General features: G+C 37.9%; 1 protein-coding gene across 4 annotated transcripts in view; it reads right to left on the reverse strand.

The window, feature by feature from the left end:
* Rad18 (RAD18 E3 ubiquitin protein ligase) overlaps positions 1-26,452 on the reverse strand; it is a 143,107-nt gene that overhangs the window by 91,325 nt on the left and 25,330 nt on the right. For all 4 annotated transcript variants that reach the window (XM_010618704.3, XM_010618714.2, XM_010618721.3 and 1 more), the window contains exons 3-6: positions 24,564-24,625; positions 23,371-23,441; positions 5,768-6,108; positions 4,909-5,008 (exon numbers count right to left, since the gene is read on the reverse strand). In XM_010618704.3, the coding sequence (XP_010617006.1) occupies positions 4,909-5,008; positions 5,768-6,108; positions 23,371-23,441; positions 24,564-24,625 (574 nt within the window). The remainder of the gene's footprint in view (positions 1-4,908; positions 5,009-5,767; positions 6,109-23,370; positions 23,442-24,563; positions 24,626-26,452) is intronic.

The following is a 26,452-nucleotide window of genomic DNA, read 5'->3' on the forward strand; positions in this document are numbered from 1 at the left end:
GCAACTGTATATTGATTCATGGGCTGTTGGTCTGGCCAGATGGTCAGGAACTTGGAAGGAACATGAATAGAAGATTAGTGACAAAGAATTTAAGGAAGAGGTATATGGATAGACCTCTCCATATGGGCAAGGAATATAAAAGTATTTGTATACCATGTAAACACTGACAAAAAAGTGATGTCAGCAGAAGAGGACTTTATCAAATGGCTAGGATGACCTGGTTCTATAGACAGCAGTCAAGCTCATTCTTCAGCCACCCCTCTTATTGCCCAATGGATCACGAGCAGAGTAGCTATGGTGGCAGGGATGGAGATTGTGCATGAGATCAGCAACATGGACTACCACTCACCAAGACGGATCTGGCTACAGCCACTGCTTAATGCCCAATAGCCAGCAGCAGAGACCAACATTGAGTCCCCAACATGGCATCGTTCCCTGGGGCAATCGGCCTGTGACTTGGTGGCAAGTTATTATATTGGACCACTTCCATCATGTAAAGGACAGCACTTTATCTTTACTGGCATAAACGCTTACTCTGGATATGGGTCTGCCTTACCTGCATGTAATGCTTCTGCCAAAACTACCATCCATGGACTTACAGAACGCCTCTGCACCATCATGGGATTCCACACGGCATTGTTTCTGACCAAGAAACACATTCATGGTCAAAGAAGTGAGGCAGTGGGCTCATGCTTGTGGAATTCACTGGTCTTACCATGTTTCTCCCCATCCAGATGGCTGCATTGGCAGAAGGGTGAAATGGTCTTTCAAAGACAATCAGTTAAGAGTGCCAGCTAGGTGGCAATAGCTTTCAGGGCTAGGGCCTGGCTCTTCAAAAGGCTGCATGTGCTGTGAATCAGCGTCCACTATATGGTGCTGTGTCTCCCATGCTCCATGAATCAATGGGTGGAATGAGAATGAGACTACTCACACTACCCCTAGGGATCCACTAGCAACAATTTTGCTTTCTGTTCCTATGGCTTTATCCTCTGCTGCCCTCAAAGTCTGAGTTCAGAATGGGAAACGCTTGTTCCAGGAAGCACAATGATTCCACTGAACTGGAAGTAAGAACTCCCTCTGGTCATTTTGGTCTCCCTGTGCCTGAGTAAACAAGCTAAAAAGGGAGCTATGGTGATGTCAGGGGTGACTGAGCCAGACTATCAGGGGAAATTAGTCTATTCCTCCACAATGGACAGAAGAATATACTTGGAGCACAGGAGTGCACCTCCTAATATTACCCTTGCCTGTTATTAAGGTCAGTGGGAAATGACAACAGCCCAATCCAGTCAGGATGACAAATGGTCCGGAACCTTCAGGAATGAAGGTATGGGTCACCCACTAGGGAAACAACCAAGACTTGCTGAGGTGCTTGCTGAAGGGCAAGGGAATACAGAATGGATAGTGGAATAAAGTAATTCTAAATACCAGCTATGATCCCATGATCAGTTATGAAAACAAGGATTATAATTGTAATAGTTCTCATCTAATATGCTTCCCATGTAATATAATGTTGATGATCTTGATGATATTGGTTTTTAAGTATTATTAAACCTATGTTACAGTGTTCAAGTCATTAAATGTTATGAGTAAGCATCACCCAAAGAAAACTTGTCTTCTGTTCTGGGGAGGGAATTAGCATGATTCCATTTGTATGCAGGACAGTGGCAGCATGAACTTGTCCTTGTATCTGGAGACTATGATTACAGAAATTGTTAAGTTGATAAGGGGTGAATTGTGATAGTTAACTGACTGTGCCAACTTGAGTAAGAAACACCCAACTAAACTGGATCAGCATAGTTCTGAGTGTGACTGAAAGGATTTACAGAAGACACAAGACCCACCCTAGATGTGAAAGGGCTTGTCGCCTGAATAGAATAAGGGAGGCTTGCTTCTGTTTCTTCCGAGACACTCCAGTCTTCACCTTTATCTTGGATGTTGTCTCCTGGCTTCCAGCACGAACCCTTCAGCCTTCTATCGCAGATCCTTTGGCCTCCTCATATACACTCACACAGGACACTATAGTGACCTCCAGGTCTTCAACTGGATCCTCTGGATCTCCACCACACAATCCTATTGCACTCTTGGGCTTCCACCATAAGCCAATCTTGTAAATTCTCATATTTGTTTATCGTGCATTAAATCTATTCCTCTAGTAAGCACGGACTGATACAGTTTCCCCAGATAAAAAGATCAGGTCCAAAGATTATATATAGAAAAACAGTACACTCTAGAATAGATAAAACTACCAAATATTTCTCTACTAACCAGTAGTGCTATTTCCTGGGTAAATAATTTATTTTATGCTCTACTACTAAAATCTGAAAGTAATTAACTATAAAAACACCTGCAAACTCCAACAGAGTATATTTTTCTGAAATTTGTTCCTATAATAATGACAGCCAATTGGACTCCAAGATTTGACAAAATTATAGCAAAATAAAATCACAGTAGGTTGCAACCACTGAATCATTTTCCAGGCGTTTATAACAAGCATACAAAGAGAAACAAATCATTAAGTCCTTATCCAACACATTTATTTTATTAAAGATAGGTTATAAAACTTATAAATGTGAGGTTCTAATAAAGAACTATATGGTTCACCAACATTTACAATGAAAAGCACTACCTGAGGCCAACAATTTCTAACAGGAAGTTAAAATTAGGAAGCCAGAGGAAAGTTCCCCTAAACATGAAACTGACACTGATCCATCTTCCACAATTTAGTGAAAATGAATCTTGCATTTGAGAGCACTCACAATCTGAGAACATCAAAAGGAAGAGTATGTGCTCTGAATGAACTGTGAGATGATTTCACACAGGATGGGTTAAGAGTTTTCATCCAGATCTAGGAGACAGCTTGTCTGGGTGTTGCAGTGGAGACTTAAAAACAGGCCAAGGCTCTTCAAAGTGGCCAGATGCCAGAGACAGGACAAAACTACAGAGAGATGCTGCAGAATGGCTGGCTAAGTATGTCTGAACAATTTTGCAAGATGTGAATTATGAGGCCAAAAAGGTTTAGGGCTAAAACAAATGTAGGAATTACTTGATGAAAACATGCCCATTAGTTATCTTTATATATGGTTTCTTATCACCTTCAATGTAGTAAGAGGTAACACAGTCTGCACTCATTCTAAGTTGTACTACAGACCAACTGTCAAGACTACAGCACTCTACAGAGCAGGATTTGGAATCACTACTGAACTTAAACTTAATATATCACTCATGTGTGAACATGACTTTAAATACAGAGCTAAATATATTAGAATACAATTAATGAATCTAGAAAATAAAGCCCCAAATTAGATTACTGGATTATCAGCACTGATTTCTTACTCTTTAGGTAGAAAATACTCAGCTTATATACCCCCAACTCACTTTATTGGGGGAAAAAGCAAACAAACTTCTCAAAAGAAAAGGGGGTCTTCAACTATCCAGTTTTCATTTATTCAGAATCCCCATTAAGTAACCAAAAATTCTTATTTCATCAACAAATTTATCCCTATGGTAGCAGAGAGAACTATGCATACAAGACTTCCCAGGTCTGGAGTCAAGTGTGTCTCTCAGGGTAATGAATGAGAGATCACTGTACTTCCTCTATCAGCTGATACAAGTTACCACAGCACGAGTCTGTCCTTTGGAACTTGCATTTGTCCCACACATACTTCTTAAAAGTGCCACCTCTTTATCTTTAATGATTTTTTTTTAAAAATGCTAAGATGGCCCTGCCTCACTAGCATGGCTTTTGGAAAACACTCCTCCAACTCCTTCAAAATAGATCAAAAAGAAGGGCCAATCATTCTGTTCATCTCACTTTCCAAATACTACTCAGGTCTTCAGCTTCCTTCCTCTTGTTTCCCAAAACTCTGAATTATTACCTATTCTTTCCCCCTTACTTCCTGTTCAAAAAAGTCCTTTCAGCAGGTCCAGGATAACTTCATTACTGAACTGCTGGTGTCTTATGTTCAGCACTTTGTTCCACTGACCATCTGCTCTCTCCCTGCAGAAACTACCAGAAAAAGGACTGAAGGCTTAAACAACCCTATTTTTAAAAATAAAATCTTCCCTTGATGGTGCTATTTACTGTCCCTAAACTACCACCTCACTTCCTCCCTTCAGCACCAGATTCATCTAAATCGAAGCTTCTGCTTCCTTTAATACTCTGCAATTAAACTTCAATTAAAATTGCATTCCTAAGCAGCGTATATGTATAATAATAGTGGACTGGTTTAAGAAATCACTGTTACTCTGATGTATAATGGAGGCGGATTAGCATAGCAGCTGGATGCTGACACTGTGGTGATGACTCATTAGTTATACAACCTAGGAGGACATTATGTGTTTTTAAAAATATTTTTTATCAAGGACATTATATTTTATACCTGCTTTGGCATCCTTTCTTGTATCACGTATCTATCTATACCTGCCTTATCCAAAACCAAGTAAACTTTTGAAAAAGCTTGATTTAAAATTTTAAAACTTTTGAGTATTCTAGGAACGGCAGCAAGATCTCATATTTTCCATATTCAGAGTTTCACCTTGCTTTCTTTGGCCAAGAGATTTTACAGGAGCTCTAAAATTCTAAGAAGAAAAGAAGTTTCTTCTTTCTAGAAACTTTTTGAACTCTAAATCACTAATTTCTCAGGTCAAAATTTAAAAGTCAGATACACACTTAGTATATTAAGTAGTTACATATTCAATACAGTTAATCACATTTGGCAAAGTGAGAGCTGAGGAAAGAACAAGAGGAGAGGAAATGGGAGGTGCGCCAAACAAGAGTAAAGGAAAAAAGCAAGTGGGAGAGGGGATATGACAACTGGTCAAAGACATAAAATACTGAATTTTTTTCAAGTTATAAAGCATCAGAAGCATCTAGCTACAGCAACGGAGGGTTATGGTCAACTTTCTTACCTTCTCAGGCTCTCTTTCTTCTCATCACGTGACAAACAGCTGTCTAAGTGCTTATTAATGTGGTTTTCTGGAATGTTAACCCCACACACAGGACAATCCACTGTATTGTTTAAAAAGAAAAAGAAAGACTTTACTATTTGTAGAAAGGGAAAAAGTAATATAAGCTGAGATACCAATGTTGTCTAACCTAGTCCACAAATAAAACACAGTCCGAAAGGCGTACTGCAGGAGTCAGCAAACGTGCTGAGTGCAGGCCAGGCAGCCAATGACCCAGGCTCTCCGGGCATACTGGGGTCACTACTGTGCAGCTCTGCCATAGTACCAGGACAGTAGTAAGAGACAATACACAAACGGGTGTGTCTGTGCTCCAGGATTACAAAAACACTTGGCAAGTGGTGGGAGAACAGTGGGTAAGTAAGCTTGGCTAGGACAAGACAACTGAGAGAGAAAGAGAAGAAATAAGGTGGAATGGCTAGCGCAGTGGCTCTAAATGCCAATCAGTATAGCATGGGGGTGTCAAGGAGTGAAACAACTATGATAAAAAGAGCTACTTAAGATTAAACTAGAACTATATTGGGTATCGGGGCAGAAAAATAGAAAGCTACTGTCATACTTGAAGTACAAGCTAATTAAACTGTCTCATTTTTTTCAAGGATCATGTGGAATTTCCACTCTATGAGAGAGAAAGAAAATAAACACATCTATAAGCAATGATTATATCCATCTCTGTGATTGTGTTAAGGTAAATTCTGGTCTGTTCCTTTCCACTCCTTTCTCTTCAAAACTGCTATTTATTGTTATGCCATATAGACAACAGAATTTCCATCAAGAAAATGCACATATGAAAATAATCTCCTACCTTTAGCAACCTGTTTCAAAGAGGATGTAGAGGGTATCTCAGCCCTATTAGCATCTGGGGTACCAAGTGTCATCTTTTCTATAAAACATGTCTCTCTGGTCTCTGTAGAAGAAGGGCTTGCCTCTTTTTGATGGCTGAATTTGCTGTCATTTTCTTTTATCAACACCTCTGATGTAGAACCACCAGTTTCTCTGATCAAAAACTTGTCCATTGCCCTGTTGCCTTGCTTTAAAGATTCTCTGAAGGCTCCAGGACTCCGTACTTTGACAGCAAGTTTCTTTGAGGAAAAAGAGGCAGGAGATATGGGTGGTGACTCTAAAGCAAACTGCAACAGATGATTCCTTGAAAAACAAAAAACCACAACAGAGAGAAATTAAGATATCAAATTATATATTATAAATTGATCGATATGAGCTGTTTTCTCAATTAACACCTGTTTCTCTGAATGCAAAATTTGTATCACGCAACTCAACTAGAGTTTCTTCTAGAATAAAACAGAAAGTAATAAATCTGATTTTAAAAGTAATTAAGATGTCTATAAAAGGAAATGGGAGAGCTAGGCATGGTGGCCTACTTAGAATCCTAGCTACACTAGAGGCTGAAGCAAAGAGTTCAAGTTCTAAACCAGCCTGGACAATATAGCAAGATCCTGTCTTAAAATGTAAATTTAGGGTCAGGGATTTAGCTCAGTGGTGCCACTGCCTGCCTCGCAAGTGCAAGGGCCCTAGTTCAATTCACAGTACCAAAAGAAAAAAAAAAACTTGCTCACAGAAATAATGGCAGAAAATGTCACAAAACAGGGAAAGATAAACATCCAAATAAATGGGGTATACAGCCATTACTACAAGAGAACTTTCCATACCATATTATACTTAAGTACCGAAGTCCATCACAGAAACAAAAATCTTAAAAGCTATTAGAGAAAAGAAATGAACCACTTATAAAGATAAACTGACTAGAATTATCGTGAATGTCTCTATACAAACTTTTAAGTCTAGGGGGCTTGGAGAGAAGTATTTCAAACCCTAAGAGATAACAACTTCTAACTCTAACTTATATGTCCTGCAAAACTTTCCTTTAAAATTGATAGGAAAATAAGATATTTCCATGAAAAGGTATTTCCAAGAAATCTATGACCTCCACACCAGTGTTACAAAAAATCCTCAAGGATATCCTAGAAAAAGATAATGATGCCAAAATGCCAATAACTCAAAAAGAATGAATATACTTGGCAGGATGAGCAGCTAAGGCACAGTGTGTGCGTGTGTGTGTGTATGGGGGAGATCAATAGTAGTGCAATGACAGGAATAAGTCAATACCTCTCAGTAGTAACTCTCAATATGAATGGTCTCAATTCCCCAATCAAAAGACACAGATTAGCAGAGTGAATTAAGAATCAAAATCCAACATTTAATATACAAGAAACATTTAATTCAAAAAGAAACTCACAGATTAAAAATCAAAGAATGGAAAACAATATTCCATACAATGGGAACTCAGAAAAAAGCAGTAATAGCTACACTAATTTCAGAAAAAGTGGATTACAAGCCAAGACTAACCAGAAGACACAAAGAAGGTCACTACATTTGGTTAAGGGGATGGTTCAATAGAAAGAGATAGCAATTATAAACACCAAATGCCAGCACACCCAACTTCATAAAACAAACAGTCATAGACAAGAAAAATCAGAAAAACACAAATTCAATTTTAATAGGAGACTTCAATATCCCTTTGTCTCAAATGGACAGATCAACTAGACAAAATCAAAGAGATGTCAGAGTTGAAAAAATGTCAGAGTTCAAAAAAATGGACTTAAGAGATACCTACATAGTGTTTCATTTAACAATACAGAATACACACTCTTACCATTGGCACATGGGACTTTATCCATAACAGACCATATATTAGCCTATAAAGCATGCTTAATAAATGTAAAGAATCAAAATTATCCCACACATATTATCAGATCATAGTTCAATGAAACTAGAAATCAATGAAAAAAGACACCACAGAAACTAAACAAACACAAGGAAATTCAATAGTACCCTCCTGAATAATCAATGGGTTACAGATGAAATTCAAGTAACAATTAAGTTTCTACAATCAAATAACAATGCCTGTATGACATATCAGAACCTATGACACAGAGTGCAAGAATAGTGGTGAATTCCCACATCAGAAAAGAGTAAGCTCAAATAAATAACCCAATAATGTACCTCAAGGTCCTATGGGGGAAAAAAATTAAAACCCAAGGCTAATATGAGGAATGAAATTATAAATATCAGAGCAGAAATTAAAGAAATTGAGACAAAAAAATACAAAATAAAATCAATGAATATAGAGAGTTGGTTCTTCGAAAGAATAAAAAGAATAAACAAACCCTTAGCCAATCTTACCAAAGTAAGGAAAGAAAAGACCTAAATCCATGCAATTTGAAATAAGGTAAAATCACAATGGATTCTGCTGAAATTCAGAAGATTGTCTGTAGTAACTTCAAAAACCTGTACATTAATAACATGAAAAATTCAGAAGAAATGGAGAAATTCCTAGATATATATGAACTACCAAAGCTGAGCCAAGATATAAAGATCCTGAATAAGAGTATCACTCAGTGAAATAGAAGAAGTAACAGAAATACGACCAACTAAAAAAATGCTTAGGTTCTGATAGACTATTTCTGAATTACGACCAACTAAAAAAACGCTTAGGTCCTGATAGACTATTTCTGAATTCTCAAAGAACTTTTGAGAAGACACCTCAAATTCTTTAATGAAATGGAAAGGGAAGTAATATTCCCAAAGTCATTTCTGGAAGCAAGCACTACCCTGATTCCAAAACCAGAAAAAAATCCAACCAAAACAGGGTAGGCAATCCCAGACTTCAAGTTATATTATAAAGCTACAGTGATATAAACAGCACGGTGTTGGCAAAAAAAAAAAAAACAGACTTGCAGATCAATGGAACAGAACAGAGGATGCAGAAACAATCCAGGTACACATCACTACCTTATCTTCGACAAAGAAGACAAATACTTTCACTGAAGTAAAGACAGTATTTTTACCAAAGGGTGCTGAGAAAAATGGCTTTCCAAATGCCAAAGATTGAATCTAGACTTATCTCTCTCATCATGCACTAAACTAAAACCAAAATGGATCAAAGATCTAAATACTAAAATAGATTAATCTGCTGAGAGATAAAACAGGCAAAACTCTTGAAGATATGGGCACAGGCAGAGACTCTGAACAAAGCCCCACTTGCACAAGAAATAACAAGAATCAACAAACGGGATCACATCAAGTTAAAAAGCTTCTACACAGCAAAGGAAACCACCAACAGAGTGAAGAGACAACCTAGAGAATGGGAAAAAAAATTTTACCATCTACTCCTCAGACAAAGGATAAATATCTAGAATATATAAGGAACTCAAAAAATATTAGACCTCCTAAATTTAAAGACTCAATCAAAACATGGGCATCTGAAATGAATAGATATTTCTCAAAAGAAAAAGAATAAACAGCAAATAAACACTCAAAAGAATGCCCAACATTTCTGGCCACTCAAGAAATGCAAATTAAAACAGCAGTGCGGGGGCCGGGGATTTAGCTCAGTGGTTTGGTGGCCTGCCTTGCAAGCACAAGGACCCGAGTTCGATCCCCAGTACCAAAAAAACCAACACTGAACCTTCATCTTATTCCAGAAATAATGAGTATCATGCCACACCTGGTGGCACATGCCTGTAATCCCAGCCTTTGGGAGGATGAGGCAGGAAGATCACTGGGAGTCTCAGCTAGCCTGGGCTATATAGCCAAGGATAGCCCAAATTGCCTAGTGAGACCGTCTTTAAAAAAAAAAAAAAAAAAAAAAAAAGGACATGTATAAGAATATTCATAGCAAATGCATTTTAAAAAGACAAAAATTAGAAGCAACTCAAATGTCAATCAGTAAGGTAATGGAAGAAAAAAAATGACGCATTTATTATAACCTGGAATTGAAAGCCCCTGGAGTCACGCATGGTAGCACACACCTGTAATCCCAGCACTCCAGGAGGCTGAGAAAAGAAGACTGAAAGTTTAAATCCAGGCTAGGCTACTTAGCAACTTAGGGAAACCCTGTAAAATAAATAAAACTTAAAAAGGTCTGGGCATGTAGCTCAGTACAAAGGCACTGAGTTCAATCCCCAGTATGGCCCAAAAATAAATAAATAAATAAAGGTAAAAATTGAATGTTTTCCACAATGATCTATTATTTAGCCAGATTGCCTTTTCCCTTTTTCTATCGGCCTGAAGCATGAAAAGCACTCTTAATATTCATCTCTCTTAGGGGTTAGTTCTTCAATGAACAAAAAATATGTTATTCTAAAAAAAGACAAAGCAGCAATTATTTTATTCTGCCTCACATCAAGTTTGAGCTTGACTGCTAAGTCAGATGGTACAAGTACCTCTGAGTGATTCTGCAAGTAAGAAAAGTTAGGGCAACAAAGGAAAAACTATATTTATAAGAGAAAGAAAGGAGTACCTGCAAAAATAAAGAAAGAGAGAAAGGGAGGGAGGGAGGGAGGGAAGCTAAAAGGCACAGAAAACCAGAAAGGCAAACAGAGAAAAGCACAAAGTAGTGGGGATGCCAATCTTGGGTCCTTGGAGGAAAAGCAACACGATTGATTCTGCCCAAAAAGTACAAGCAGCTCTGATGATAAAAAATAACAGATCGACAGTCCTAGCCTCAAGAGAAACCCACTGCAAGCTGTGACCCATCTAGTCTGGCAGATTGGCTCTGAAATCCACTGCTGTGCACTTAGTGTCTCAGAGAGGAGAGTACAACCAGGAGCCATAAAGACAAGTCTTACTGCTTGGGTCTGAGCCTTTTGACAGATTAGTAATCATAGAACCACCACAAATCAGGGACCATAGGGACACCTACTGAGGTGACTGGGTAGGTGACAGCCATGAGAGAGAGTCATGGAGCGAGGGAGGATTGGTCACACACCTGCTAAGATGTTTAAGCTCAGGGAGGTCAGGGTGTAGAGAGCAGCACGACCCTCTCTGGTGAGTGACAGAGGCCAATGGATCGGTTGGTTCCCACAGCTGCCTCCTCCAGCCTGGAATGCCGTAGTCTGCTTGCCCCAGTCAGGAACAGTCCTCTGCTCAGACACTTGCCTCACTCCCAGAAGCACAAATGGAGGAGAGCTGCTGGAGGACATAGGGTATCTAAGTGGCCACATGCTGCAAAATTAGTTGGGGCTACCAGTGGTTTCATGTGTACAGAAGGAAACAAAATAAATCTCCAGTTCTGATGTAGACAACACAGGATTAACAGGCCAGGGCAAGCAGGAAACATGGCACAGTGCTTAGCATTCACAAGGCACCAACCTGTTTGATGGAAGTAGAAAAGAACTACAAAAGGAACTACTCACTGCCCCAACTCTGAATCTGATAGATCCCAGTATCAGAGGTGCTGGAAAGAAAGTTCTCCAATCCAAACACCACTGTATGGAGGAATTCAGGGAGACTCATTTTTCTTTTCTTTCTTTTTCTTTCTTCTTTTAATAAATAATTTTATTATTTTTATCTTTATTAATTTTAAGCCATTAAGTCATTCCATATTACTTTCACCCCTTTTGTCTGCTGTTATTGTTGATACAGTTGATGACTTTAATTGCTTTTTACTATATTTTCTGTATCTGGTTTGTTTTGTACAATTGTTACTATTGCAATTTGTTTTCTCTTCTCTCAGTGATAGTAGGGATCAAGCCCTCAAATGAAGGCCAATTATTAAGAACACTCATAAAAGATACACATTACAACAGATATGCAAATCTCAACAAAGAAATTCATGAAATATGAAAAAAAAAAGTCACCATGATTCCTCTAGAGAATCCAAAGATATCAAAATGGGTGCAAATCTGGAAAAATAATTCAAAAGAATGATTTTACAAATGACTAATGACTTTAAACAGGATACAAATAAATCATTGAATAAATTAAGGAAGACAATACAGAAAATGAAAGAGTAATTCAATAGAATTTACAAATGGATCAAACAAACTGTGGAAATGATAACTTCAATAAGCCAAATACAAAACTCAGTTGAAAACCTCACAAGCAAACTAGATAAAATGGAAGAAAGAATGTCAGGGTTTGAAGACAAGACTTATGAATGACTGAATTCAGATAATATTAAAGAAAAATAAATTATGAACAGAACATACAAAACTTATGGGACACAATTAAGAGGTCAAAACCCATGGGACACAATTAAGAGATCAAACCTGATAGTAATCAGTTTAGACAAAGAAGCCAAGGAACACACTAAAGGCATAGGAAGCCTATTCAGTGAAAACAAATGATCCAAATCTTGGGAAAGTTATGAAAATCCAGGTACAAGAGGCATTTAGAACCCCAACTATGACCAGAAAAGAATTCACACTATCCCATAATTAAGCTGCACAAAGTACAGAACAGAGAAAGAACACTGAAATCTAAAAAGTAGAATCACCAAGTCACATATAAAAGCAAACCATTCAACTAAAAGATATAGTCTTAGCTAGAATTAAAAACAAATGAATTAAAAACAAGATCCAAACGTATGCTGTCTGAAAGACACTCAATTTCCTGGCAAAGACATATACAGACTGAAAGTGAAAGAAAGGATGGAGAATGACATTCCAATCAAATAGAACCCAAAAATAAGGATGAGTAGTTATGTCTGACAAAATAGACTTCAAGCCAAAAGCCAGAAAATATGAAGACAGTCACTACATACTGAAAAAGGAAATAATCTACTAAGAAGAGGTAGGCCTTATCACAACTAGTCCAGCTTCAACTAGTCCAACTAGTTCAGACACACACAAACACAAAAAATCAACATAGAAACATTAGATCTAAATTACACTGTACATCAATCAACTAGGCTTAATAGACATCTACAGAATATTTCATCCAACAACTGTGGAATACACATTCTTTTCATCAGCACAGGGAACTTTCTCCAAAATAGATCATTATTTGTGGCCGCTTCCTTAACCTTAACAAATACAGAAATATGGAAATAATTTCATATACCTTATCAGAATATAATGGAAACTAGAAATTAACAGCAAGATAAAACAACACAATACATTTGGATGATCAGTGAGTTGTTGAAGAAATGTGGAGGGGAATCAAATGAAAATGGAAATGCAATCTACCAGAACCTATGGGACACAGAGAAAGCTTTAAAAGGCAAGTCTGTAGCTATAAGTGCCTACTATTAGAAAAACACATCTCAAATAAATAACCTAATGATATTTCTCAAAACCTCAGAAAAAGAAAAACTAATCCCTAAATCAGTAGAAGAAAAGAATAAAGATCACAGCAGAACACAAACTACAAGAAAAATACAGAAGATCAAAGAAATAAAACAAGATTTGGTTCCTCAAAAAGATAAACAAAATTGATAAACTCTTCACCAGATTAACCAGGCCAAATCAAAATGTAGAGAAGATATACATAAATAAAACTAGAGCCAAAAAGGGGGCTATTAAAACAGATACACTGAAATCCAGAGGCTCATTAGGACTATAAAAAACTGTATGCCAATATAACAGACAATCTATAGGAATGGAAAAATTTCTAGATAACATGGGACCTACCAAAATGGAGCCAAAAGGATATTAAAAATCTAAATAGATCAATAATAAGCAATGAGACTGAAGCAGTAATATAAAAGTCTCCCAACAATAACAACAAAGGCCAAGACTGAACAAATTCACTACTGAATTTTTATTAGACTTTAAAGGGGGAACTAACACCATGATTTTCAAACTAGTTCATGTGATAGAAAGAGTAGAAACTCTTCAAAATTCATTCTAGCATGCCTGTAATACCAGCACTTGTGAGGCTAAGGTAGGATGGCAAGTTTTAAGTCCTGCCTGGGCAACTTGGCAAGACCCAGTCTCAAATTTTAAAAAAAGTGGGACTGCAGTTCAAAGGCAGCGTGCCCTTCAAGTCAATTAAAAAAAAGAAAAGAAAGCCAGTATTAACCTACCAAAAGTAGGTTTAATTCAGTAGTATGAACCTACCAACCAAAGCCTGATAAGGACAGAACAATAATAAAAAAAGAAAACTATAGACAAATATCACTGATAAATATAGATGCAAAAATACTCAATAAAAGAATGAAATCAAATTAAATCTCATTAAAAAGATCATACATAATGATAAAGTTGATTTCATTCCACAGATGTAAGGTTGGTACAAGAATGTCAATAAATGTATTTTTCTACATATACAGAATTAAGGATAAAATTAAGAATAAAAATATCACATAATCATCTCAAATAGAAGAAGCCTTTGATAAAATCTAACATCCCTTCATGATAAAACTGGAATAGGGGCCAGGGATTTTATCTTAGTGGCACCACACCTGCCTCCCAAGCACAAGGTCCTGAGTTTGATCCCCAGTACCAAATTAAAAAAAAAAAAATCTGAAGAAATAAGGCATAGACAGACCATACCTCAACATAATAAAGGATACATACAACAAATCCATAGCCAGTATGATACTTCAAACATTTCTTCTAAAATAAGGAACAGACAAGGTGCCCCTTCTCACCACTCATATTTAATACAGTCCTGAGAGCTTTAGCCAGAGGGATCAAGCAAGAGGAGGAAATAAAAGGAGACAGTGGGGGAAGATGGCAGAGAGGAGAGAGAAATAAAAACCAGAAAGGAGGAAGTTAACATCCCTGTTCACAGATAATATAATTCTATGCCTAGAAACCCTGAAGAGTCCACTGAAAGTCTCCTAAAACTGCCAAACAAATTCAGCAAAGTAGCAGCTTATAAAAGCAATATCAAAAATCAGTAGATTTCCTATACATTAATAATGAACTTCCTGAAAAAAAAAATCAAGAAAAATATAGAAGATCAAAGAAATAAAACAAGAGCTGCCTGGGCAACTTGGCAACATAGGTTTGAATAAACCTTTTCTCAAAAAGAAAAAAAAAGTTTTTTAAACTTTCTCAAGGGCTAGGAAGGTAGCTCATGCAAAGGCCCTGAATTCAATTTCCAGTACTGAAGAAAAAAAAAAAAGAGGAAAGGAGGAAGAGAAGAAAATAAAGAGAGAGAGGGGAGAAAGACAGAGAAAGGGGAAAAGAGAAAAATCCCGTTCACAACACACTCAGGAAAAAAAAGATATGAGGAACAAACCTAATCAAGGAGGTGAAAAACTTTTATAATGAAAATTAGAACACGTGAAAAAAGAAATTGAAGAAGACGTTAGAAGATGGAAAGAACTTCCAAATTTATGGACTGACAAAATTAATATTGTTAAAATGGCTATACTACCAAAAGCCATCTACAAATTCAATGCAATTGCCAAAATACAAATAGCATTATTTAAAGAACTGGAAATAAAAAAACCTAAAATTCACAAAGAAACACAGAAGACCCTGAAAAACCAAAGCAATCTTGAGCAAAAAGAACAATGGTAGAAGCATCACAATAGCCTATTTCAAAATACACTTTGGAGCCACAAAAACAGCATGGTACTGGCATAAAAATAAGACATGTAGACCCATGGAATGGAATAGAGAATCAAAAAATAAACCCACACAGCTAGAGCTAAATGATTCTCAACAAAGGTGCCAAAAATATAGGTTAGAGAAAATACAGTTTTTTTAAACAAATAATGCTGAAAAAACTAGATAGTCACATGTACAGGACTGAATCTAGATCTTTATTTTTCATCCTATATAAAAATCAACTCAAAATAGATCAAAGACCTTAATATAAGACCTGAAACTTTGAAACTTCTAGGGGAAAACACTTGAAGATATAGACAACAAATTCCTGAATAAGACTCCAATAGCTCAGAAAATAAGAACAGGAACTGACAAATGAGATTGCATCAAATTAAAAGATTCTATATAGCAAAGGAAACAATACAGTTGAAAAGACAACCTAAGAATGGGAGAAAATCTTTACCGCTACTCTTCCAACAGAGGACTAATTTCCAGAATATATAATGGATTTCAAAAAATTCCAGAACAAGTAATTCAACAGATGAACAAATGAACTGAAAACATATCAAAAGAAATATAAATGGCCCATAATTATAGGAAAACATATTCAACATCATTAGCCATCAGGAAAAAGGCATACTGCACATCAAAACTGCACTGAGATTCTATCTGACCCTAATCAGAATGACTATCATCGAGAATACACAAAATAATAAAAGAAGCCCTTCTACATAGTCAGTGAGAATGTAAACCAGTAAAGCCACTATGGAGATCAAGGCAGAGGGGCCTCAAAACAGTAAAGCTACAAATTCTGTATGATCCAACTCTACCACTCCTTGGTATACAACTGAAGCAATCAAACATAACGGCACACTCACGTTTATTAAGACACTGTTTGTAACAACCACCTTTTGGAATTAACATAGGTAGTCATGAGCAAAAGAACAGATTAAAACAATGTGATATACATACACAATGGAGTATTCAGTCAAAAGGAAAAACAACATTAGGTCATTTTTCCTAGCACTCCAGAGGCTAAGATAGGAGAAGCACTGGCTTTTGGCCAGTCTGCTGACTACATACTGGGAACTTGTCTCAAAAAAACAAAATTAATAATAATAATAATAATAGACTGTGATGATGATGATGATGATGATGATGATGATGAAAGAAATTATGTAATTTTCAGGAAAGTGTTGGAAACTAGGAAATATCATGTTAGATACAGTGAGCCGGACTCAGAAAGACAAGTATTGCATGTTTTCTCTCAGATATGGAATCTGGGGAAAGAGTCAACACAGAAGTAGAAGATTATTAGAGAAGGGGAAGGGGATGAGAACGGAAGAGAGAACAGGAGGATAATGGGGGAAGACACAATCAAAGTACTTTATAGGCATGCATGAATATGTGACAAGGAAGCAAATTATTCTGTAAAATATGTACTAATAAAATGGTTAAATTTTACTTTTGATAATAAAGCCATACTGGAAGTTTAAAAAAACCAGAAGGATCTTTCCTCTAAAAGAGGAAACAGATAAAAATATAGAACCACAATTAATAATAATCTCTTTTCCTTCCAGGATCTGGATTTGATTTGATACTAAGAAAGTTCTAACAAAAGTTTTAATTTCATTATAACAAAGGAAAGCAACTGCTGTTCGTCTAATAAATAAAACTGTCACTAATAAAACACTTCCATTCTATGCAGTTCCTTCCAGCTAAGTCTCCTCTGGAGAAAACTCTCTTCATCTTTTTTCAAAATTCAGATGAATTCAATCCTACAATGGCAGGTAGTGGTAGCGCTATGATAAAGCTACTCCCATGCTAAAATTAAAACTCAATACTTTATCCAAGTACTGTCTCCTCCTAGCAGAGAAATACAACACAACAAAGTCTCTGTCCTCACAAAGCTTACAATAAAGTAAGCACAGAATAAACACACATGTATAAAAAGTGCTTTAAAAATGCCATCTGGAGCCGGGCATGGTGGTGCACACCTGTAATCCCAGCACTCAGGAGGCTGAGGCAGGCGGACTGCTGTGAGTTCAAGGCCAGCCTGGGCTACATAGGGCAGCCTCAACTACACAGCAAGACCCTGCCTCAAAAAATCAAAAACAAACAAAAAAGGCCAACTGCAATCCCAGCACAATGAGTTGAAGGCCCTGTGTCAAAAAAATAAATGAAGGGCCATGGATTTAGCTCAGTGGTGCTGCCACTTGCCTTGCAAATGCAAGGTCCTGAGTTCGATCACCAGTACCAAAACAACAACAACAAAACAAAAAAATGGAACTAGGTATGAGGAGGAGTTGATCTGGATATTCTTAACAAGATGGTCAGAGAAGACCTCACTAAGCACGGCCTATGAGATAAGAATCCAGAGAAATGGAGGGCTAAACAGTGAGACACCTGACTACAAGGAGAAGTTCACCTATAAGCATAAAGTTCAGATCCACAGTGGTGAACACAACTGATAAACAGCAAAAAGGCCTGGACTTGAATAAGCACATGGTGAAGGGGAGGAAAGTAGTTACACAGGGATCAGAGGATCTGACAGAGAGGTCCTAGGCTTTTGCTCCACACAAGAGAGCAGAGTTGCAGCCTGAATGTATATGTCCCCCAAACACCCAGGTATTGTGGGTCTGGTCCCCATGGTGGTAGGGTGGGGATTGCTGTACACCTGCAACAAGTGAAGCCCAATGGGACATTCTTAGGTCACCAGGGTATATCTTCAAGAGAAGCCATGGGACTGTGGTCCCTAGTTCTGTTTCCTGGCTCCATTATGCCTCGCCCCAATATACACTCCCAACATGATGCACTGCCCTCATTAGAAGCCTGAATCAGTAAGGCTGCCCATCTTGAACAGGAACTTCCAGAAATATCAGCCAAAATAAAAAATTTCACCTTTTTTCCTGCCCCCCCCTACACACACCCTCCCTGAATCCAGGGCCTTACCACTGAGCTACTTTTTTAAAATTTTAAGACAAGGCCTCACAAAGTTACTAAGTTGACAAGGCTGGGCTTGAACTTACAATTCCCCTGCCTCAGCCTCCAAGAGCACTGGGATTTTAGGTAAGCATCACTGTACCCAATTAACCTTTTCTCTACATAAAGTTAAGTGACTCAGGTATTTTGCTGTAGTAACATAAAGCTGTCTAATCTGAAGCCACCACTGGAGAGTTTCAAGCATGATCTGACTTTTTACCTTAAAAGAACCATTCTAGCTGCTGTCCTCAGAGAAGACTGTAAGGGGGCAGAGGCAGAAATAAGCAGACCATTAGAAAGTGGCAGTCGTAGAGGCTGACACCAGCTCAGACCAGATCTGTATGGTACTGCTAAAGAGATGCAAAGCAGCCAGAATCCGGAAGTATTCTAGTATTCTCAAAATGTAGCCAGTGGGCTTTACTAATCCACCAGTAGATGGTGTAGGATAAGAGAGAGGAGTCCGGTGGGTCTCTGAGGTTTCTAGGCTGGATAACGAAAGGAGGGTGCTGTCTAATGTGCTGAGCAAGACTGGAGAGCAGCAGGCTGGCACAGGGAGGGGCAGATGAGCAATCAGTTTTCTTTTGGACACATTAAACAACAGCTGCTCTTCAGAGGTCAAAGGAGAGATGTAAAATAAGCATTTGGATGTGAGTCTAACATTTTGGGGAGAAATCCTGCTGAAGACTTAAATTTGGAAGCCATGAATGCAGCAATGCCATTTAAAACCAGGAGATATTTTATAATTCATGTACCTTAAAATTTGCTGGGTGAAAATATTAACTCCCAAATTAATGTTTAGACTCACTGAATTGGTAATTTTCCCTTGCCACCACCTTACTAATTTACAACCAAATGAGTTGGTATTCAATGACTAGCAGTATTCATCATAGACTCTCAGACATCTCAGAGCCAGAGAGACTCAAAGATAAATTAATACTCATTTCTACAGATGGACAAAGTCCCAAAGAATTTCACTGACCTGCTCAAAAGGATCCAGCTTCCCTCCAAATGGTTTCTTGTTCTGAATAAGTAACTGTGACTCAAGAAAGGACAGAAAAGTTCTGCCTGGTTGTTGACTATACAAATAACCTCATCTCCTTTGAATGTAGCTAAGAATCAGGAGTTAAAATAGGTCTCTGGGTAAAAACAGGCAGTCATCACACCATGTAACTAACTTGGTTATATTTCTAACAAAGCCTGCCATGTTTGTTCTGACCCGAAACATGGGAATAAAAGTACAGAGGTCTTGGGCCAGATGTGCAGAGGCTCACAAAGGGCACATTATTAGCATCTTAGGGCATCCCTGTACACGAGGGCAAGACAATACTAAGTTGGGGCGAATACATAGTAATACCAACAGAACTCTTTTTTTTATCGCTTTGTTCTAGATACTACCCTGAATATCTTGTGGACTTCATTTCTAATCCTTACAACAACCCTATCAATAGTACTATTCCCGTTTTTCAGGTGAAACAGAGGCCAAAAAGGTTAAGTATCAGAATCATGATCATGATCATATCAAACTAGTACAGACAAGATCCCACATCTGCCTGAATTCAAGGTCAGTATACTTTAAACTACATCATAATCACAAGTGAAGGTGAAATGAAATGATATTCTACCTTCTCTTTGTGAGATGCTAGGGGAATTATCTACAGCAAATATTATCTAAAATGCCTAAAATCTTAAACTTTGAATACCTGGAGAAAACTCATACCTTCATGGTAGATAAAACAAAGAGCATTATAAAAATAATGATACAGCATATAGCCAGGCATGGTAGTACACACTCATAATCCCAGTACTGGAGAGGCTAAAGCAGAAGGACTGCTGCAAATCTGAGGCCAGCCTGGGCTACATAGTGAGACACTATCTCAAAAACCAAAATAATAATAATAATAATGACACAGATAAAGACTGGCTTCTATGCAAAACAGAGAAACAATACTTTCCTACTTAGGGAGAAGGATGTTCTACTTAGTGGTACATTCCTGTGGTCTAGCTACTAGAAAGGCTGGAGGTAAAGAACCCTGACCCTGGGACTGAGAGTCAGCCCCAGCAGCACAAGACCCTCCTCAATGTTCAACACAACAGGTTCTTGAAGACATTTTATTTTTTTTTTTGTAATGGGTATCAAACTCAGGTCCTTGTGCTTGCAAGGCAGGTGGCGGAACCACTGAGCTAAATCCCCAGCCCTTGAAGACATTATTTTAAATAAAACTGAGTTGAGGAAAAGAAAATACTGAGTCAAAAAATACATTAAAAAAAGGGGAAAAAATGTAAAACCTGCATGTCAGCTTTGTATCTGAAAACCTCTGAAATCACTTCCCATATCTTATTATTCAATTTAGAATATTACATGTTTAAAAATCAGAATGGCACTTGAATTAAATTGAATTGAAAATGACAAATGGGAAAGACAATAGAATAAAATATATAAATTACCTTGCAATTTAGTCATAAGATTAAACTTTCTTCTTCCATCCTAAACCAAAGTTCACACAAGTAATAAAAGTGGATTAGTTTCAATTTCTTCCCCACTAATCTGGCAGACGGAGTACCAAAGCATTTCACACATGATGGATATCCAAGAAATACAAGGATGATGGTAGTGAGAATGTTAATTCCAAAAAGGCAAACACAGAGAGAAGAAAATGATAAAATCCATTCCAAACAAACAAAGAATGCTTCCTACCCCATCACACCCACTGTAATGAATAACAAAACAGCTTATTACTTTGGGAGAGAAAGTAGAAGACATCCATTCCAACACTGAGGACTTGCCTTCCACAAACAGATGCTTTATCTGCCCCTGCTTCCTCTTTGCTAGCAGGAAGGTTGTTATGCTCTCAGTACCAGCTGAAGACAGGCAAAAAAAGGCCTTGACAGTTTTACTGTCTTAGAAAAACTCACAGCCCACACATAGATGCTTCCTAGAGACGTGGCTCTATCCTCTAGAGACTTCAAAGCTCACTGCTGAAGGACTTAACAGTGAGAAAAACAGTAACTGCAATCACAAGAATCAGACTCTCCATCTGCTTATCTGAAAACTCACTGCTGAAGGAATTTCCAATAAGAAAATAATTCAGGCAAGCCGAGAATTTCAGAGTTTCTTAATCTAGATGCTATGGTTTGTGTCTAGATGTTCCCTCAAAGCCTCATGCGTTCAATAGGGAGTTCTCAGAGGTGGCTGAGACTAATGTGTGACACTGGGATTAAAGGTGTGTGATTACTAAATCTGTCCAGATTCCATCCTAATCCCAGTATTCTAGATGAGATAAAAGGTGCAGAAAGAACTGTTGGGGTCCTCTGCAAAGACACCCCTCTGCCATGTGCTATGCTGCCTTGGAGCCAGCCAATTTTGGACTGAAATCTCTACAGACTGTGAGCTAAATAAACCTTTTCCCTTTAACTTTGGGTGTCAGGTATTTTATCGTAGCAACAAGAGAAAAGTAACTAACACTAGGAAAGCATACCATCTTTGTGTACCCTCACACAGGGAAATAGCAGGCCAATTACTAGGAAGTTCAATTCTAGAATTTTATTTTATGGGTTCAGAATACTAAATTTAATCATTTTAGGATACAAATCTATAAATAACTGTACAATTCTACAGGAAGAAATCTCTATACATTTTTCAAAGTAATATAAAGTACCTCCAAGAATGTTCCCCATAAGCTAGAAAGTGATATACCTACCACAATGGCACCTGACCACACTATACAAATACAGTATGTTCTTAATAAAAATTACCACTTGATTTACATAATTAAAACTAAAAATAATTAAAGATATTGTTTGGTGAGCATGCCTTTTTATAGCCCTTTGGGTGACCAAAGTTGCTTTCACACATTCATGCATTTGACAGGAACTAAAGCTACACATCAGAGATTTATAAAGTAAAACCACTTACGTATTTTACATGGTGCATCATGCTGTACATGCTCAGTAAACCAGATTAAGAATGAATGCATTAGTACATAACGGACAGAACTGATCACAGACGTGTGTGTACATGGGTTAGAACACACATGCACATGTACCTGTCACCATTCTGTTGCTGAGACTACTATAGACAGCTAAGTTAGAAATATTATAGGCAGTCAGACAGGGCTGGGCCCTTGAGAAAGTCAGTGCAGAAGATGAAAACACAATACCCTGCAACTGTAGCAGGAGGCACACCTGTTGAAGACCAGGCCTCAAGATAAAGCTGGAGTGACCAGGCCCACGTGGCTCAACAAATGATAAGCAATATACTATAACTGGTATCATCTGGTCCAATAAGGTCTAGAAAGACCAGTCATCCAGGTGGGTGACCAGAACCTCCTGGCTCATCTCTTCCAAAAAGGGTCCTGCTCTTTCCAAGTCCACTTGCTACATGACTTGCTTCCCCACTGGATCGACACTACCTAAGCTGCTATACTCGTAATTTTATTGGTTGATCATAGTTTTGTCCCACATTATATCCAACTCGTGATTTTGCTCTTTAAAACTTCCTCTATAAAGTAGCGTCTATGACAAGCTACTCAGGTCCTCTCCTACCTCTCAGGAGCTACACCTCTCAATAAATATCTCCTATTCTTAATCTCTGTTGTTCTTTAGAATTCATTCTTTGATTTTGGGAAACATGAACTTGGCATATTTGACATCTAGCAGGTGGGGAGTTATATTATATTCCCCGCATTATTTGAAGGCTCTACACATCAAGACAGCCTAGAAGCAGTGACACCCCAGGGGCAATAACTACTGGTCTTTGAAACCTGCTCCTGATTTCTAAATATCATTCTCCAAAAAAAGAAACCAGAGATGGCTCAGAGACATGGCTGATCCTAGGATTAGAGCAGAAAAAAATTACAAGGTAAACAAAGAGTACAGTATCTTTATATCACCAAATGCAGTAAGAGTTAAATCTGCATTTTAATTCTTAATTGTTCATTAACAGAATTTTTGTTAAGGAAGAAAATATTATTGCTACATCTGAGATTTCCATGTCTGAATAATGACCATTGTCACTTTTATTCCAAAATACGCATTCATTTATATTCCATAACTAAAAAGAACAGAGAAGGGATACATAAAAAAGCAAAAGTGGTTAGAGGTTAGTCACAAAATTAAATCATACCGTGTGAGTTTCAAGCTTTTTACCAGTTCATCTAACAGGCGGTTATTTTTCAGGTCTGGCTCTGTGACTGGCTAGAAAAGAAAAACAGCAGATGGTAGAAGGTCACAAACAATAATTAACTTGTCATAATCTTGTTTTTGAAAAATGCCTGGCCCATTCTCTTGAGACTCTCCATACCACTAGGTCTTCCAGGAAAGCCTCAAGATAAAGTTCATTTATCTCATACTAACATGGAATATTAAAAGCACCCGCTAACTGGAAGTCTGATTAAGAACTCTCAAAACCATGTGTCCACTAAGATAAAACCTAATATGAGCAAAAATTTCTTCAAAATGCCAGTACTCAGCTTTCCCAAAAATTCCTCTTGCAGGGATAAGACAGATACTATTTTCAGTAAAAAACTAGGAGAGCCACAAAGTTTTCAAAGAGAGTTTTAAAATATGATTGGTCTCTAAGAATGCAAGAGTAAAACACTGGACCCAGCACTTATTTAGCACAAATGTTACACTTTCTGTGATGAGGCCATCTTGGCAAAGACAAGCTGCACAGAGGTAGAAAGTTTGGACCTGGGAGCCAAACAGCACCGCTTGCTGCACAGCACAAAATTCAGACCAGTTCAGTGACACCCTGACGTAATGAATTTAGCAGAGAGTTAAACCTTTATCTATCTAGTTTGGGTGTCATTCCTTTTAGACCTACTGTCTCTTTCTTTATTCTCACTTATGTACTTACCTACCTTTCTACCTGTTCTCACTACAGTACTTGAAAAGTCTTAAAACTCTTAACAAATGCCCTAGTGTTTTCCCTGGTTTGAGAAAGACGCATAGGACCAGTTAGGTTTAAGCCCAATGGCCATAAATCTTTTCCTTCTGTATAAATACTTACACTAGCCCTTTGGAAATGAATAACCCACCAGCAGTTCCCACCAAAAGTGAAAAATTATTTTTAAAAAAAAACATAAAAAAATACTTCATACACTCGTTTTTACTTCCTAACATACATTTAGTTTATCAGAAAGCATAATGAGAAATTAAACAAGGCCTAATTCTTCTTACATGTACTTTAGAGGCCCTTTCTGGAAATGTCTTTTATTTAGTTTAATTCAGTGACTATTCATCATCCCATGTGCTTTTGAGTGTGCATGAAGCAGACATATTTGCCTAAATTAATAAAAAAAGGAAATAAAAACTCACCACACAACAAGTTGGACACTGAGTCTTATATGACAGAAATTTTCTTATACAGAGAGAACAATCTGCAAAACACAAAATGCAACATAAGCTATATTAATAATGAAGGAATCTGACTTCTGACAAAATCTGACTTAAATCCTAGAAAATTTCCCTAATCTAAGGTAGATCATTATAATCTTAAATTTCTAGTACCTCTGATCTACACACATTGACATATGTAATTAAATGGCATTTTTAGGAAAGAGAAATTACATCAAATATAATGAGTTCCTAGGATACAACTCCATAAGCAACATGCATCACTGTCTTTCTATTTACAAGCCACAGGAACACACACACAAGACCTGGGCTGGGTACTGTATAAACATCCCAGATAGCTCTACTGACTGTGAGGAGAAAATAAAATTTTGAAAAAAAAAAAAAGACACATATGTTAAGTAATAAACCATACTAAAGTTACCAAATAAGCAATTTCTACATCGTAATTCAGTAGGTGAGGTGCATTATCTCACACTTAACAAGGAAGTGTGTGGTATGCACTAAGAACAGAATAAAGGGAAGGACCCTTACCTCAAGGAGCTAGACAACCAGTGAGGCACAGTACAATTCAATGCAGTAAGTTGTGGTGCACTAATGGGCAACTTGGAATGCCCAGCTGAACTGAATCAGTGTGGCCGAGTGCGCAAGACCCCCTAAGGATTGTTGCCAACGGCATGAAAAGAGAACTGGAGGGGAAGACGGTGGCTGTTGATTTTCTAGGAGAGAGCTATTAAAATCATAATCCTTGCTTTCCATTAACATCAACAACAGGTGCAGCAACACTAAAAGATGTCCCAAGGGATCTCCCACATTCCAAATACACTCTTCCCTTCTGGTAAAAGACTTTAGGTCATTCTTCCATTGTCCTGTTCTTTTTCAACAACGACGTTATCCTCTTTTCATCCTTGTAATCCATACCTCCACTGGAGCGTCCCCTCTGGCCAAACACTTCAAATCACCCTGCTGTGTCTCTGCTTTTAATTTCCAACATAGATCCAGCCAAAAGCCCCTAACAGTAATCATGCCACCATCCCGACAACATACTGCATTGAAATTTTTCTGCCACCCATGCAATGTTTCTAAACACAAAATGCAGACCAACTTCCTGACAAAGCATGACAGACCCTGCCTGGGATCCAGCAGTCAATGCAGTCTTCAGTCAACAGAAGCCTCCTGAGCCTCATCCTAATGATGGGTGATGGCAGCACTTCCAACAGTCCTCTGATTTTCCAGAGTCTCCCATACAGTTTAGAGTGTATCAGGGCTACCCCTTTGGTAGGTCTCTCAAAACTTTTGAAAATTGATTCCCAATGCTTTTAAGTTTAAGCCGGTACCAATTTTGTTGCACTCAGGGTTTGCAAGTGTAGGACCCCAACCGCTGCGTAGGCCCTAGAGAGTCTGCATATAACAAAGTACATTCCATTCTACTCCGCCCCCTCCTATCTACAGATAAGATTAGAGGAAGTGTATGTAAACTTGGTATGCGTCAACAAAGGTAATGTCTTAGGACTTTGATCAAGACAGGGCATCCTGAGTCTGGGGTGACCAACGCAGGATGCCAGACATGTCATAAACCAGACCCCCTAAGGGATAGCAGGAAACTGACCCCCTGCCCCCCTTACTGTGTTTACAATCCTCTCCACTAGTCTTCACAAAGCTACTCCATGCTAATAGGCCAGACTGTGCTTCTTCATATGCTAATTGCTACCTTGGTTAACAGCCCGCCTAGGGGCAAATGGTTTGACAAAAGGTGACCCTAGAACATTTCCTGCATAAGATAAGCAATGTGTTTGCAGTCTTGTTCTGTGAATTCCCTGACTCTTTGTTTAGAAAAACCTTATAAAAAGTAC

The sequence above is a fragment of the Fukomys damarensis genome, unplaced genomic scaffold (genome assembly GCF_012274545.1).
Source record: "Fukomys damarensis isolate Sample0158 unplaced genomic scaffold, DMR_v1.0_HiC HiC_scaffold_24, whole genome shotgun sequence".
Classification (NCBI taxonomy): Eukaryota; Metazoa; Chordata; class Mammalia; order Rodentia; family Bathyergidae; genus Fukomys; species Fukomys damarensis.